The 18,122-nt window shown below is 38.4% G+C and overlaps 1 protein-coding gene across 6 annotated transcripts in view; it reads right to left on the bottom strand.

The window, feature by feature from the left end:
• Nucleotides 1-426: 426 nt before the first annotated feature.
• Nucleotides 427-18,122, bottom strand: part of PAK2 (p21 (RAC1) activated kinase 2) — an 80,960-nt gene continuing 63,264 nt past the window's right edge. For all 6 annotated transcript variants that reach the window (XM_070509143.1, XM_070509146.1, XM_014868114.3 and 3 more), the window contains 3 exons: nt 15,852-16,048; nt 4,789-4,926; nt 427-4,327 (listed from right to left, as the gene is read on the bottom strand). In XM_070509143.1, the coding sequence (XP_070365244.1) occupies nt 4,241-4,327; nt 4,789-4,926; nt 15,852-16,048 (422 nt within the window). In that variant the 3' untranslated portion in view covers nt 427-4,240. The remainder of the gene's footprint in view (nt 4,328-4,788; nt 4,927-15,851; nt 16,049-18,122) is intronic.

Here is an 18,122-nt window from a genome sequence, read left to right as displayed (position 1 = left end):
TGAAATGCATAAAATGAAGAGACGCCCTGCAGTACTGCACTTTTAAAGATCTCTTGGTGCATTTAACACAGAAACTCTGGTAAGATTCTTATTCCACCTGCCAGGAAAGCACTAGAATTTCAGGCCAAGTTATTGGAAACATTCAAACAGATCAAAGTGTTTCCCTGGGTCTGATCAAAGCCGGAACATTTGTAAGAAATTTATTCTTAACATGGTTTAAAAGAGGGGAGGCTCATGCTTACTAGCCATAAATTTATGGAAACCTTTCTAATTTGGAGCTTTGCAATGCATTCAAAATAGCGCCATGACATGTTCAAAAAACATTTACCCTTAAAAATACTAGAATGCTCTTTGAAAACCTATTATGCTTATTCTTTTAAGCGACTCTGACCTAAAGAAAGAATTAAAGTTTAGGAAAGGGAGAAGTGAACATAAAAAAAAGTTTATTTCTAGCCCTGAAAGAACAAAATTATTGAACAAGGTCATCAAATACAGCAGTTAATGTCAATGTAACAATTAAATAATTGAATGGGATTAAATTAAAAATAAAAGTCAATATAAAATTTGAAGACAAAACAGTAGAGACAAGTTACTTTCACTTAATTCCATTTCTATCTACCAGGAAAAAAAAAAAAGCAACACATTCTACCCATGATGTTCAATTTCAAATATATTCCTCTGCTTTTCTTAATACAGAATGAAAATTTGTTTGACAGAATTATCATACATTTCTTTCTCCCTCTCATTTGGCAACATTCTAGAATGGTGAATGAGAAAGACTTCAGTTCTCTCAAGGCCAGGCCAGTGCTTGATTTCTCCTTTGTAATTTCCACAGTGTCCACCACAGTGTCTTTGCCAAAGTGGTCAATAAGTGTGTTGTCGAGTGAGACCAAAAAAAGGTGTGTGTGTGTGCATATATTTTTCCTTTCTTATACACACACATATACGCGCACTGTGGAAAACTGATTTTAATTGTTTAAATATCTTTTGTGGGAGCAGTGGAAACAAGGAAGATGATCTGCTTTTTATATTACTATGAAATTCCATTATAAAAAACACAAAATGAGTATTAATCTAGATTTTAGCTATAATCTATATGATTTATTTCACCGGATATGGATCTCAGTATACCTTAAAACTTTTAGATTAAAAAACTGATGCAAATTCTTCAAGCATCCACTTTTTCTAACTATAGCTACTGCCTGATCGGATCTAAACTTCTTCTGGCTAGAATACAGTAAATATAAACAAACATGTATTTATGTGAGCCCTACAAAGAAATACTCATAGGTAGTTTTAAATTGCTTATTAAAGGCACAGGTTCGTTTAGGACTGGTGGTAACTAGATACATTTTAAGCAGCTTAATATTTATATGTTGAAGGGAAGAGAGTTGATCCTATGTGCCAGGCACTCAACACAGGAAGATGGAGTTGTGTTAGCCTTGGTTTCTTATGCCATCACACTCACACTACTCGTTTACTACTCTAGGCAGGATAAAATATTCATTATTTTCAGTTTCCCAGTTTTAACTGTACCTAAAAGCAGCAAAAGGAACAAGAGGAGGAGAAAACTTTAAGACCGTCAGAGAGTCTGAAATATAATAAATAAGTACTATAGCAATATTGTCCTAGAACACAAGAGGACTACTAAGGTAACTTTTAGATTTAAATGGGAATTTTCATTCTAAAGTGATGACAAAGAGGGTGATTACAAAAAGCAGCTATTAACAAAACATGAATCTTGATTCAGATATAATTTTTCTTTCAACAAGATCTGAACATTTTAATTTAAAATTAACTAATAAATCACAATGCCGTATTGCTTTTAAGATTATTTTAAGATTATTTAAAAATGACACATTTCAGAATTAACCAAAGTATATTTCTATTACAAGTTAGTTTATCCAAGTAAGTAAAGAATAAACCACAGTGTAGCTCCCTTAACCTAGGAGTCAGGTTTCAATGACAAAGTCCGTTGCCAGCAATGGACGTGCAGGTAACCATCAAAGAAGTTGTAAATACAAATCCCAAACTGCTTCTATAAACTGAAAAGATCTCTGTTGAGTCACAGGCATAAAAATGGGGCATTGGCACTGTATTCAGTGAATATGGTCTTTATGACTCATGTATGGAAGTGCCTTCGAGAGTGGTTATGACGATCACAGTCTTGGCATCTAGTTGGCTTTCTATTTCATCGATAGCATCTTCTTTATCATAATCCATCCAGAAAACTATTTACAATGTTCAAATCTGGAACTCAAGAGACACTGTAGCTTTCCACCAGAAATAAACAAGCTTGTTTCTGTAATTTAGTAATGGCTGTAGAAGGCCAATATAATCCAGAGAAAAATGAAATCAAGAATCAAATTGAAAACAGAGATCATTAAGTGCTCTAGATGTAAGTTTCATTAATTATTTTACTCCTTTTTGTAAAAACCTTCCTGCATTATCAATAAACAGCCATTTCTATCCTTATACCTGTATCTTAACACAGATGTGATGGGAATGATAGGAAATCAAACTCTCCTAGTTCCCCTAATGTACTACAAAACATCAAAATTATTTTTATTCATGATTTGTACTATTGCAGGATGGTGAGTAGATGTGAAGTTAATTAGGAGCAAACGGTGGGAACAAAATGCCGGAACCAAACCACAGAATCTTCTCCTTTATGTGGCTTTTGGCATGTCAGAAGGGACCATACTACCTCCAGAGGCAAAACAAAAAAAAAAACATAAGGAGAGAAGAAGAGAGAAAGAAGAGAAGGGGATGGAAAGGGAGGAGAAAAGGACTCTAATAATTAATGCTACAGGTCACAGACCTTTTTTAAATCTTTAAAATAAAAAAAGTATTGCTATCAACAAGCACATTTCACTTTTCTTCCTTCCTCCAGTTTTTTTTTACATATTATTTATTTATTTGAAAAACATCTCAAATAATCCATAAATTTATCAAGAAGGACTTTGTCATTTAAGTACTCATAGACAGTATAATGTTGGTAATGGGTTGGAAACAATGTTTATAACAAATCTCTACATTTTACTGGTCAGAAGCTGCATCTCGATGTAACTGACATTTCTCTTTCATGAATATAATTTCATCTAATTATTTTACAGCTCACCAAGGTTCAAGTCGGCCACTCTGTCTCTGCTAGCTCCAAATATTTCTCTCCTTTAAATGGGGAAAAAAGTTAACTTTTAAATTCTGAAAATTCAATGGTTATTACATTATTTACCACGGGGGGAGGGAAGGAGCCGGGTGAGAGAGAGTTAATTAAAAAACAAACAAACTAACTAAAATTACAACATATACAGAAACTTATTTCCAAAATCAAGGGAGAAAATGGGGAAGGAGAAAGTAGTGGCCCCAGCCCAAGTTGGAACAAGGACAAACCACTTCGGTTCCTGAAGCCAAATCTGAAGAGGAAACAGTCAGAAAGGAAAATGAAATTGTAAGGATGTAGAGTCAATGGGATTCTTTTTCTGTCTCAATGATTTAGTCATAAATATAGATCATTAGTCTTCTCTCTTTATACATGTAACAAATGGCAACCAACTCACTACCATGAAATTTCTAAAACTGACTCTTTCACATTTGTTAAAAAAGGTAAAAATCACATACTTTTCTTCCCTTCCTTTAAGTTCAAATTCTGAACTATTACATGTAACAACAGCTGGTCCTAACTTCTATACAAAGTTAAACCATATTGAGCTCCTTTGCCAATATAAGGAGCCACATAATTTCTCTCACATTTGCCCCGAATTTAGGCATAAGAAAAATTTCTCAAAGCAACTCAAAAGAGCAAGGTCAAGGAAAAAGAAAGCTATGAAGGAGAGAGAAAAGAAGAGTAGCAGATGAAACAAATACTCTGAAAAACTCAAATCTGCCATTCAAGTACTGAAAATACTCCGGAAGGGACAATGAATGGGATCTACTACAATGAAATCAGCAAAATAAAATGCAAATCTCAAGCATGAAATGGCCCTGCTGGGCTGTCTGCTGAAAGAAGTAAGGCTTGTGATTCAGTCTACAATTCCTCTTGGACCCTACAGAAGGGATTCAATAGAAAGTTGTCATTCTGTTTTAGAATTTTCTCTTGGCTGTCTTCAGGAAGTAATAGCTTGCTTTTTTCCTCCATGTTATGCAGACCATTTCTTTAAACCCCGAAAGAGTAATAATTTTCATATATTAAAAGACTTCTTTTAGAAAATGGAAAAAACATGAGGCCACGGCAGTGATGCTAACGGTTACTCTTCATCGCTTCTTTGGCTGCCATGATCAGCGGCGTCAAGCTAGACAATGGTTTGGCCAGTTTCAGGAAGGGATGCTGTCAGAAAGAGGGGGAAAAACAAATGCATGAACGTTACCAGTCTAGAAGCTCAACATTTCCTTTCAACTAGGCCCCAAAGACTACTTTATGGATAATTTATTTAATAAAAACATATTTAAATATCTATACAAAATCAACATAATCAATCTATCACTTTTACAGTTGAAAGCACAGTCTTTTTAGTTTTTCAAATATTATAAAATCTCAGTTAAATGACCAAGGTATCCATGCCAGCAATGAACTGGTCTGAGAATTTATAATGTACAAAAATTCATATACTTATTATAATATTATGGGTAGTTTATTTCCAGCAGATGAAATCCTAAACTTCAGCAGCTGACCTGCTGATAGTGATGAATGAATAGTGAATTGTATTTATTAACCCTACATAACCAACTTTCTGTTGGTTACTCAAAAAAGTCAACTTTTTCTCAAAATAGTATAATTTCTAAATTTACCTGTAACAATTCTTTGGCTGAACCTCTTTTCTCCACATCCATCTCCAAACATCGATTTAAGAAATCCCGAAATATTGGAGAAAGCTTCTCTGGATTCTGAAGTTCTGGGGTTCCATTAGTTGCTATCAGGTACAACGCCTAAAAGCAGAAGAACATCTGTGACATACTGAAGGTAGCTCAACAAAGTGGGAGAGCGCTCCATAAAGTGTAGGGATGTTTAACTTCTTATTTACTTATTTATTTTATTGAGGTAACACTGGTTTATAACGTTATATAGATTTCAGGTGTATATCATTATATTTCGATTTCTGTGTTGGATCTTTAACTTCTTTACAGACAATCACCATAAATACTAAAGTGAGGTTATCAGTGTTTCTACCCGTTTGGATTAGAAATTTCTCCTTTATTTTTAGATGTTACATTGCCCTAATTTCTTTTTCAAAAATTAGCTTCATCTTTTTTTTGGATTATAAATGCAATACATATTGGTAAAAGAACTATAATACATAAAGGTGTAAAGAAAAATGACAATTCTACCATCAACATATAATATCCCTTTTACCTTTCTTAACCTTTTTTCAAGTCACACCACATTTCAAAACAATGGGATTTGTTGAAACCTTCTTTACAAAACTAGCTGCATCTATATAGCTATAGATGAAGAGGTGGAGCACAGAGGATTTTTAGGACAGTGAAAATACTTGCATGATACTGTAATGATGGACACATGTTATTCATTATACATTTGTTCAAACCTGCAGAATGTACAGCACCAAGAGTAAACTCTAATGTAAACTCTGGACTCTGGGTGACCACGATACGTCAATGTAGTTCATTGATTGTTAAGAAATGTACCTTCTGGCGAGGGATGTTGATAATGTGAGAGGCTATGCGTGTGTGGGGGAAGGGGGTATATGGGAAATCTCTGCACCTTCCTCTCAATTTTGCTGTGAACCTAAAACTGCTCTAAAAAATAAAGTCTTAAAAACAAAAACAAAAACAAACAGACAGAGGCTGGCTGTGTGGCTGAGTGGTTAAGTTCGCACACTCTGCTTCGGCAGCCCAGGGTTTCGCCAGTTTGAATCCCAGGCGCGGCCATGGCAGCACTCATCTAAGCCATGCTGAGGCAGCATCCCACATGCCACAACTAGAAGGATCCACAACTTAAAATACACAACTATGTACTGGGGAGCTTTGGGGAGAAAAAGGAAAACTAAAATCTTTAAAAAAAAAAACAAACCCATCTATATCCTGGCCTAATAAAAGATTAGATCTGCAAAATTATTTTAGTGGCTGAATTGAATGGTGCCTTATTATATGGATGTTTCATAATTTAGTTAATCCCCTTTGGAAAATTCTTGTATTCTTTATCTAGTTCGCTGATTATTTTCTTTAAATTCCTAGAAATGGAAATTAAAACACTTTATTTTTCAGAAGTTTTGGATTTACAGAAAATTGAGCAGATAGTACAGAAAGTTTCCATATAACTCCCTCTCACAGATTCCCCTATTATTAATACCTTACGTTAGTATGGTACGTTTATTACAAGTGATGAACCAATATTGATACACTGTCATTAAACAAAAGTCTATAGTTTACACTGGGGTTCACTCTTTGTATCGTATAGTTCTATGGGTTTTAACAAATGCACATTGTCATGTATCCACCATTCCAGTATCATACAAATACTTTCACTGCCCTAAAAATCCTCTCGCTCCACCTATTCATCTTCTCCACCTCCCTAAACGCCTGGCAACCACTGATCTTTTTCACACATTATTTGGAATTATATAGTATCTGGACTGGATTCTTCCACTAAACAATATGCATTTAAGATTCTACTGGGGCCGGTCCCATGGCCGAGTGGTTAAGTTCGTGTGCTCTGCTTTGGCCGCCCAGGGTTTCACTGGTTTGAATCCTGGACACGGACATGGCACTGCTCATCAAGCCATGCTGAGGCAGCATCCCGCATGCCACAACTAGAAGGACCCACAACCAAAAATATACAACTATGAAGGAGACCTGGCATGAAATGTGGTTGTTCTTGCACGCGAGGCATCCACAAGACTGGCTGGACTTTTCTGCAAACAGAATGTTCTGCCTGGTGAACTCACAAGGCCCCAGGAAAAACATTGCTTGCAAACAAGAATGTTTTATCAGCTCCTCAAAAGGAGCAAGCCTGGGACCTTGGGAGTTTGAAACATTATGAAGGAACCTGTTATGAACAGATGTGTAGGGGAAAGGTCATTATTGTGGGACGCTTGCGCAGGTTTAGGTCGCTGACTCACTGCTTTGGCAAAAGGCCGGCTTTGTTTAGGGGCTATAAGAATAAAGAGTCCGGCTAGCTCGGGGTATAGTATAGAATAGAGAGAAGACTACTGCACAGCAACCGGTGTTCGTGTATTCATTTCGTCGGCAGCACAACTATGTACCCGGGGGCTTTGGAGAGAAAAAGGAAAAACAAAATCTTTAAAAAAAAAAAAAAGATTCTTCCATGTCTTTTTATAGTTTGATAGTTCATTTCTTTTTATCCTTTTAATGTTACGGAATAACATTGCGTTGTATGGATGTACCACAGTCTATTTATACATTCATTTTTTTTTTTAAGATTTTATTTTTTCCTTTTTCTCCCCAAAGCCCCCCAGTACATAGTTGTATATTCTTCGTTGTGGGTCCTTCTAGTTGTGGCATGTGGGACGCCGCCTCAGCGTGGTTTGATGAGCAGTGCCATGTCCGCACCCAGGATTCGAACCAACGAAACACTGGGCCGCCTGCAGCGGAGCGCAAGAACTTAACCGCACGGCCACGGGGCCAGCCCCTACATTCATATTTTTTATACAGCATCTTAGCTGCTTCCAATTTGGGTCAATTATGAATAAAAATGCTGTAAACATTTGTATATAGGTTTTTGTGTGAATGTAAGTTTTCAATTCATTTGGGTAAACAGTGGGCACAATCTGTAACTGTCTTCCAAAGTGGTTGTACCATTCTGCACTCCCAGCAGCAATGAATGAGAGTTCCTGTTGCTCCATATCCTCACAGGCACTTGGTATTGTCAGCTTTTTGGATTTTAGGCCATTCTAACAGGTGTGTAGAGGTACCTCGTTGTTTTAATTGAGCAATTCCCTAATGACATGATGTTGAACATCTTTTTATATGCTTATTTGCCATCTGTGTATCTTCTTTGCTGAGTTGCCTGTTCAGATCTTGTGCCCATTTTTAAATTAGGTTGTTTATTTTCTTATTGTTGAGTTTTAAGAGTTCTTTGGATGTTGGGTAACATTCCTTTATCATATAGGTGTTTTGCAAATATTTTCTCTGTGACTTGTCTTTTCATTTTCTTAATTGTATTTTTCTCAGAGAAGATTCTAATTTTAATGCTTTTGATGTTGTTTCTAAAAATTAACAAACCCAAGGTCTAGATTTTATACTGAATTATTAGAAGTTTCTGCTGTGTTGCCAAAATGCCATCAAAAAAGGATATCAATTGGCACTCAAACCATCAGGATATGAGTGTGCCCATTTCCTTGTCACCTAAGTTCACTTCTCTTTACATGACATTTCTCCTCAAATTTTCATTTAAAAATTCCATCCTAAAAAAATTATCTCTGAGATGGCAATTAATTTCAAGTTAAGATCATAAGATTGTTCTGAGCCTCCACACTTCCGCCAGAAGGGATTAAGAGGGGAGCCCACAAAAACAAGCACTCTTGTCAAGTACTCCTCTCCAAACACTTAGCAGTCTTTCCCCTGCTTTGGGATACATCTTATTACACTCATTCTATTATGTTAGTGATTCTAAGCAGCCATTCCCTCAGCTTCTCCATTCTGATGCCCGTGTGGCTCTGCACATTACCCTCTCTGGACTTAGTTTTTTCATACATGGCTTCCCCTCCCCATCTCAAATATTCTCCTTATCTACTGAGGCCTGACTCTCCCAAGAGGATTCTCATGGGCCTCATCTGCAGTGCTCTCTAGAGGTAGCTTTTTCTCTCCCCTACCTTTGTATCGCTGGGCCCGAAGATGGAGTGTCCTTTCAGCTCGTCATTGCTACTTTGAGATCTCCTTCTCTATAACTCCTGGGCTTTCAAACTCATATTGACCTTTCCTTGTCTCAAACATCTACCAAACACTGTTATCATCTCTAACATACTCATAATTCACAGTGATTTCAATAGCTACAAAGGTGCCTGTTAACGTTCCTTGACCTCCTCTTCTCTGATGTTCTTGTCCCTTAGGCTTCCTCAGCCACACACACCCATGGTCATGTCCTACACCTTATCAGTACCAATAAGTGCAACTCTTAAATCTCAGCTGCTCTCCACACCTCCTATGTTTTTCACTCCTAGTACCCCAATGCCAGCAATCCTTTGACTATCCTGGACCCAAATAAATCCCATTGATCTTCCAGTGTCCATCATTCCTTTCACATAATCACTTCTTTGACCCCCTCGCACTTCACAGCATTCGCTTGACTAGATGGGGTTAAAACTCTGCCTACTCCTTGCCTGTACCTGTGCAGCTAAGGACGGTGGAAAAAGCAGCTAAATCCCTGGTGACTGGAGTCACTAACCTCACATGAGCCTGTCGTCTGCAGCACTCCTACTGGATTCCCCTATTTCACTCGCTCTCCCACTCTCCTCTTTCTGTCTCAGGATACTAGACATCACATTTAGTTGTCATGTCTCCTTAGGCTCCTCTTGCCTATGACAATTTCTCAGACTTCCTTTCCTTTAGATGACCTTAACAGTATAGAGGAGCACTAGTCAGGTGTTACACTGTAGGATGCCCCTCTGTTGCAGTCTGTCTGATGTTTTTCTCATGATTAGACTCAGATTATGGGTTTTAGGGAGGAAGATCAGAGTCAGAGTGCCATTTTCATCACATCCTACCAAGGGTAGATGATTTATCACTACTGATGTTGCCCTTATCACCTGGTGGAAGCAGTGTTTGCCAGGCTACTCCACTGTAAAGTTACTCTTCCCCCCCTTTCCACACCATGCTCTTTGGAAGGAAGTCACTATGTGCAGCCGACACTCAAGGAGTGAGAAGTTAACGCTCCATCTCCTTTAGGGTGGAAAAAGTACATAAATTATCTGGAATTATTCTGCATGGGAGATTTGTCTCTTCTGCCCTATTTATTTATTCAATCATTTACTTGTCTAATTACAGACTCATAAATATTATTTTACACTTTGGGATATAATTCCATACTACTTTATTTTGTTCAAATTGTTGCATCTTTAGCCACTGGCGCTCTTTCAACTGGCCTCTGTGCCCCTTTGACATACCCCCCCATCAGTGTGGGCTTTTTTCTTTAACTCAGCATTATCTACGATTCCATTTTATCTCCTTAGTTGAGTTTTATTAGGTAAAACTCCTTCTTTCATGATTTAGTGTTTCCTTAAGGGTTTTATAGCATACATCTTTCAACTTTCACAATCATCATAATATTATATCACTTCACAGAGTGTATAAGAATCTCACAGTTCTCTCCCTCAGCCCTAGGCTTTTGTTGTCATTTTACTTATATATAAGTTCTTTTCCTCCCTCCATTGCTATTATTTTTATTTAAACTTTTATCATTTAAAGATATTTATATTTTTAAAAATCTGGTATATTTACCCAATAGTTTCTATTTCTCATGCTCTTCCTTTCGTGTGGAGCCATATTACCACTTTCTTTCTGCTTGAAAGACTTACGTTACCATTTCCTGTAGTGTAGATTTGCTAGTGATAAATACTGTAAACTTCTGTATGTTTGAGAAATCTTTATTTCACCTTAGTTTTTAAAAGAAATTTGTTGGCTGCAGAATTCTCAGTTGACTGATTTTTTCTTTCAAAACTTGGTTACACATATATTAGAACATTTGAAGTTGTCTCACAGTTCACTGACGCTATTACATTTTTCAAAAAACTCATTTTAGTCCCTATGTTTCATTTTTGATAGTTTCTGTTACTGTGTCTATGATTATTAAATCATTAATTGTTTTTTCTGCAATGTATAACCTGCCACTAAGCTAATCTCAAACACTATAGCTTCTATCTATAAATTTAATTTGGGTTTTTAAAAATATATATACTTTCCAAATATCTCTACTTAACTCTTTTAACCTCTGGAATGAAGTCATAAAAACTCTTTTAATGACCCTGTGTGCTAATTCTTTACCTGTATCAGTTCTGGGTGAGTTTCAATTGATTGATTTTCCTCCTCATTACGGGTTGTGTTTTCCTGCTCTTTAGCCTGCCCGGTAAACTTCGACAGGATATTTGGGTGCTTGTTGGGTGCTAGAAATATCTGTATTCCTATAAATATTCTTGAGCTTTGTTCTGGGACACAGTTATTTGGGAACATGACCTGTTGGGTCTTGTTTTAAGATCTGCTAGGTGGGACCACAGCAGCATGCGGTCTAGGGGTAATTATTTCCCATCACTGAGGCAAGACTCTCTTGAGCCTTCTATTCAATATCCTGAGAATTACAAGGTTTTCCACTGTGGCTGACAGAAGCAGGCACTGTTCCCAGCCTGTGTGAGCACCAGGCACTGTTCTCTGCAATCTTATCAGATGGTTACATCCTCAGCCTTGGGTAGATTCCTCACACAGGTGCGCCAATCTCTGTTAAATGCTCAAAGGGGACTCTCTGTAGATCTCCAGAGCCTTCTCTGAGAAGCTTTCTCCTCTCCCGTACTCTGTCTTGTGAACTCCAGCTGCCTTGGTCTCCCCACATTCTCAACTCCATCTCCTCAACTCAAGGAGTCTATTGTGCCCCATCTGGGTTCTCCCTCCCTGTACATGTCCGGGAAACTCTCAAAACATTAAGTTGGGGCAATCACAGGGCTCACTTCATGCCTTTTTGGCCTCTGAGATCACAGTTCTTCATTGTTTCATGTCTAGTGTCTTGAAAACCATAAACTCTGGTTTCATATGCTTTAGTGTGGGTTTTTTTTCTTTTTCTGCTTTTTCTCCCCCAATTCCCCCAGGATATAGTTGCATATTTTAGTTGTGGGTCCTTCTAGTTGTGGCATGTGGGACACCGTCTCAGCATGGCCTGATGAGTGGTGCCATGTCCATGCCCAGGATGTGAACTGGTGAAACCTTTGCCGCCAAAGCGGAGCAGGAGGACTTAACCACTCGGCCACAGGGCCGGCCCAAGTGTGGGGTTTTTCGTTTTTTCAAGATTGGCACCTGAGTTAATATCTATCTGTTGCCAATCTTCTTTTTTTCCCCCTTCTTCTCCTGGAAGCCTCCCAGTACACAGCTGTACACTGTAGTTGTGGGTCCTTCTGGTTGTGCTATGTGGGACGCTGCCTCAGCATGGCCTGATGAGTGGTGCCATGTCCACGCCCAGGATCCACACTGGCAAAATCCTGGGCTGCCAAGCAGAGTGTGCAAACTTAACCACTTGGCCACAGGGCTGACCCCCTTTTTTTGTTATTTCAGGCAAGGAGGGTTAATCTAGTCCCTGTTATTCCATCTTGACAGGAAGCAGAAGTTCCCGCTTGTCAAGTTTTCACCAATTTCCTCCACATTGCCAACTCCAGCGATCAAGTCTCAGTCCTCATATCTTAGTGACATAACTGTAATTTCTGACAAGCTGATCTCTCCCTCACTTTTAGCATGTACATTCCAGGGCATGTGTTTATTTGGTTTTATCTACCTCTCTGGCCCTTCTTTTTCAGTCTATTTTCCTGGTCTGCCACACCAACTCTCAGCTATGGACTGCCTCAGGGAGCAAGCTGAATCTCTTCTCTTGTCTGTCCATGCCCACTTAACCTGGTGATTTTGTCTAGTCTCATAACTTTAAGTAATGTCTATAGTTTACAAGTCTCAATTTATATCTCTAGTCTGGATCCCAGACTTGCATACCCAACAGCCTATTCCACATATCCACTTTGATGTCTTAACAGGCACCGCAAACTTAACATGTCTAAAACATGTTAAAATGTTATCTCCTGATCTCCCACCTGCCACCCTACTCCACCTGCAGTCTTCCCCATTTCAGTTAAGACAAACTTCAATTTCATCATTCTAGCTACTTAGGCCAAACTCTTGGAGTCACCTCTCCCTCTCTCAAAATATATCCTTTCAAAATACATCCAGAATCCAACTCCTTTTTCCCACCTCACCGATACCATCCTGGTCTAAGCTACCATCATTTCTGGCCTGGATTATCGCACCAGCCTCCTAACTGGACTTCCTGCCTCTGCCTTTGCCTCCCTCAAGAATCTCTTCTCAACAAAGCAGCCAGAGTGATCTGCTGAAATGCAAGACCATTTTGCTTCTCTGTTCAAACTCTGCAATAGTTTCCTCATCTTACCTGTGTAGAAGCCAGAATCCTTACAAAGGCCTAATAAGGCACGACAGTCGGGCCTCATTTCTTCACTGATCTACCTGTTTTCTCCAGCTGTGTGCTCACTACATGCTAGCCTTAACGATCTTTGAATGTATCAGCAATGCTCCCGCTGGAGGGTCTCTGCATGTGCTGTTCTTTCCGAGAAATATTCTTCCCTTAGGTAACCTAATATCACTTTCTTACCTCCTGTGTTCACAAGTCACCTCAGTGAAGCCTCTCCCAAGCTCTCTTGAAATGGAACACTCTTGACTCCCTCCCCACCAGTCTCAGCACTCAGAGTCCATCATTTAATATGTTACATATTATTCTTATTTATTTTGTTTACTGTCTCTCTCCTCCTTCTATGAGGGCAGGAATTCTGGTTGGTTCTTTTAGACAGCGCCTTGAACAGTGCCTCACACAGAGCAGGTACTCAAATCAATGTTTGCTGAACAAATAAATGAAACTAGAGGGTTTTAAAAATTATTCTGAACAGTGTTCTAAAATTAATCATCACTATACAAGTACTTTAATTGCTCACTTGAACTGGAATCTTTGCAAGGGGATGAAGAGCATCAGGAAAATCCAATGCCATGCAGACAGAGCATCTCCTGCACATACTCACTACCTTGGCATTCTCTAGCCCATTTTATAGCATGTCTAAGCTATTTTGAATAAAAATTTTAAAAAATTTCTGACAATAGTCAAATATGGTTATATGCAGTCAAATATGGTAATTTAAAAACTTTCTTTCAAATAACTGCTCGAGATATAATTCATATAGTATAAAAATCATCCTTTTAAAGTGCACAATTCAGTGGTTTTAGTATATTCACAGGTTATACAACCATCATCACTAAGTCCAGAGCATTCTTATCCCTCCAAAAGAACGCCAATGCACATTATTAGTTACTCCCCATGCCCTCCTCTCCTCAGTACCTGCAAACCCTTAATCTTCTGTCTCCATGTATTTACCTGTTCTAGAGATTTCATATGCAGTCGATCTTCATTATTTGCAGATTCCATTTTTGCAAGTTCGCCTACTCGCTAAAATTTGTAACCCCCAAATCAGTACTCTCAGAGCTTTTGTGGTCGTTTGTGGATATGTGCCGAGAGGTGAAAAGCAGAGCACTGAAGTGCTGTCTAGTGTTCCTAAGTGCAAGAAGGCAGTGATGTGCCTTACGGAGAAAATACACGTGTGTGATAAGCTTCTTTCAAAAGGCATGAGTTATAGTGCTGCTGGCTGTGAGTTCAATAACACTGAATCAACAATATATATTAAATAGTCTCTAAACAAACACACATAAAGCAAGGTTATGTACTGGTCAGTTGACACAGGCTTGCAGGAATCTAACCCTATATTTCCTCTAGAAGCAATGATTCAGTATTAATTCAGTGTATGTGGCTTTACAGAACCTAACTACCATGAACAACAGAACTGACCCTAAATAGAATCATACAATATATGATCTCGTGTGTCTGACTCAGCATGTTTTCAAGGTTCAATGTTATATGAATCTGTACTTCATTCCTTTATTATGGCTAAATAATACTCCATGGTACAGATGTACCACTTTTATTCACTTATTCATCAAGTGACAGACATTTGGGTTGTTTCCACTGTTGGCTATTACGAATAAGGCTACTGTGAACATCTGTGCACAAGTTTTTGTGTGGATGTATGCTTTTAATTCTCTTGGGTAAATACCTAGCAGTGGAATTGCTAGGTTATAGGGTAACACAATGTTAACTTTTAGAAACTGCCAAATTGTTTTCCAAAGTGCTGCGCCACTTTACATTTCCACATGTATGAGGGTTCCAATTCCTCCACATTCCCATCAGCACTTACCATTGTCCATCTTTTTGACTACAGCCGTTCTTATAGGTGTGAAGTGGTATCTTGTTGGGGTTTTAATTTGCATTTCCTTAATAACTAATGATATTGAGCTATCTATGGTAACTTAAAAGTAGAAGTTTAAGAGAAGAAATGAACAAAAAACAAAACAACAAGAGACAGACAGACAGGGGCTGGCCCAGTGGCGTAGTGGTTAAGTTCATGCACTCTCCTTCAGAGGCCTGGGTTCATGGGTTTGGATTCTGGGTGTGGACATAGACCACTCATCAAGCCATGCTGGGGCAGAAATCCACGTACAAAATAGAGGAAGATGGGCAACAGGTGTTAGCTCAGGGCCAACCTTCCTCAGTAAAAAAAAAAAAAAAAAAAAAAAAAAAGACAGAAAGTACAGACCCCAAACTCTCCACCTCAACTAAGGGCGTATTTAATGGTTCAAAGTCTACTGACCTCCTCTGTATCTCAGGACCCTGTCTTTTGAGTGAATCTGGGCTTTAACACTGTTATCTATACAGCTTTCTCACAGATGTGATCTTGTTTTCCCCTTCTCTGTACCTGGGGGTACAGAGGCCAAGGTTCAAGTTGATAACCTGAAGGGTGTATCTAGGGACTCTTCACTCTGTAGAAAAGTGAGCAAATTCTTACTTAGGCACACGATTAGAAACCATATATCTTACTGAAGATCTATAGACTCTTTACCTAACACACTTAACTGAACAACCCAGAAGCAAATGATTTTAGATGCAGAGTGAGGGCAGAGATTAGGTTTTATCAACTTTGTATCCTAAATTCATGGCCAGTGCCTGGCATAAGCAGGTTCTAAATGTTTTAAATGAAAGTATTTTTCTTAAAATAAGGCTTGTGTCTAATTGGTCTTACCCTCAAGGGATTTTCGTTGAGGTAAGGAGGCTCTCCTTCCACCATCTCAATAGCCATGATACCCAGAGACCATATGTCCACTTTAGGGCCATAAGCCTTCCGTGTGACCACCTCTGGTGCCATCCAGTATGGCGTTCCAACCATGGTACTTCGCTTGCTCTGCTCAGGGGTGATCTGGGCGCAGAAACCAAAGTCAGCTGTAAAACAAAACACCTAGAGTTAATGGTGTCCACAGATGGTTTTATCTAAGAGCTCACTTTGTATGACTTAATTAATTACATTTGACTATTCAGTCTCTTGTTTCTTAAGACTGTATTAATACAGCAGAACCAGAATGTGTTTACATACGTTTTGATGATGTTACATACTCTCACTGGTTTATTTTCACTTCCCACAAGCAGACAGTAAATTATCAGGACGTTTTTTCTTCTGAATAATTAATTCTATCCTAAAAATTGTAATACAAGGAGGCTGGCCCTGTGGCCGAGTGGTTAAGTTGGTGCGCTCTGCCGCAGGAGGCCCAGTGTTTCGTTGGTTCGAATCCTGGGCGCGGACATGTCACTGCTCATCAAACCACGCTAAGGCAGCGTCCCACATGCCACAACTAGAAGGACTCACAACCAAGAATATACAACTATGTACTGGGGGGCTTTGGGGAGAAAAAGGAAAAAAATAAAATCTAAAAAAAAAAAAAAAAAATTGTAATACAGTTGAAAAAGATCTAAAAGAAAAAGTTGACCAAAGGTGGACACCAAAACTAAAAGCTATGAATCAGGCAAAGGCCAGCAAGTGGTAACTACTTTTGAAGAAAATAAACAGAAACTAGAATTACAAAGCATCTAACTTAGCAGACAGCAGAGAAAAAGAACACATTTAACTCCAACTGTACCTACGAGGTGGTCACCAGCATCACTCTGCTCCAACCACCTCACTGTGCAACCGAGGAGCAGAAGACCCAGCTGAGCAGACAGCATTAATTTAGTGGGAAAGTCAGGATGAGAATCTAGAGTTTCTTCCTCCATTCTACTGTTAAAATTCATTCTACTCCACATGTAACTAGTGTTAACATTTAGGTTTGTAAGCCTCAGACTTGTTGTTACACATTTATATACATATATATAAGATTAATGAACCGCTTGGTCTACCTTACCTAATTAGGATATTTTGTAGACTGTTTTTTAAAATAACTTATTTTTAGAGATCTTTCCATATTAGTACATTGTTCTCTTTCATTATTATAATTATACATTACAGAATATTAAAATATCCTAACACTCAACCATTCCCATAGTGCTGGACATTAAATTTAAGAACTTTTTAATTTTTCTTCAGAATGTTGGAGAGAAAAATCTTTGTACTTACTGTTGTGCATATGCTCAGTAATACTATAAGAGAGAATCCTAAAAGAGCAATTGTTAGGTCAAATAATAATATTTATAGCTAAAATGGGTGGTTAGAATAAACCAGGCACTGTTCCAAGTACCTTATAAGAATTAACATACCTAATCCTCATCATAACTCTATGAGATAGGGTCATTATTACTACTCACATTTTACAAATGGGGAAACTGAGGCATACATATTTTTAGACAACTTACCCAAGATCATTCATCCAGTAAGTGGCAGAGCCAGGATAAAACATTATCCCCAAAAGTCTAATTCAGTTTACATGTGTATCCACCAAAAATGTATGAGAATACCCATTTCTAACTTGCTCATTAAGATTAGTAATCTTATATTTTGTGATCATCTGATAGAACCTAAACCCCCTTTCTTATGGTTGGATAACCTTTGGAAGATGTATCTTAAAAAAGAGATGCTGAAAAAGGAGCCCAACTCTCCAGCAGAACAGAAAAAAAGTTTTTGGTATCTTGATCCAAGAAATGCTTTGAATTTTCCATAGTTGGAGAAACCTCAGTAGAAGTTCTTCTTGAATCCTCCAGGGGGCAGGGTTGGAACTGACAGACTACAGCTGGCAGAGGAAAAGGAAGCTTAGGATTTTTTCCCCCATGACTTTACCATGTCTGATTCAGAAGATAATTAGTGAAAAAAGTTTACATGGGGTTTTTTTCCCTTGTCGTCTCTGAAGTCAGGGTCATACAGCCCTCCCCCAATCAGGCCATGCTCTACCAAATCCAAAGAAAGTTGAATAGCACAAGGAGAAGAATCTAACAGATGGCAGAGGCAAATTCAAGTTTATCTTTGGAAGACAGCACACACATTATGACAGTCCCAGGCACCGTTTCTCAGTGCTTTACATTTTTAATCCTC

Source organism: Equus asinus, chromosome 5, assembly GCF_041296235.1.
Source record: "Equus asinus isolate D_3611 breed Donkey chromosome 5, EquAss-T2T_v2, whole genome shotgun sequence".
Lineage (NCBI taxonomy): Eukaryota > Metazoa > Chordata > Mammalia > Perissodactyla > Equidae > Equus > Equus asinus.
This window is presented reverse-complemented; position numbering and strand designations above follow the sequence as displayed.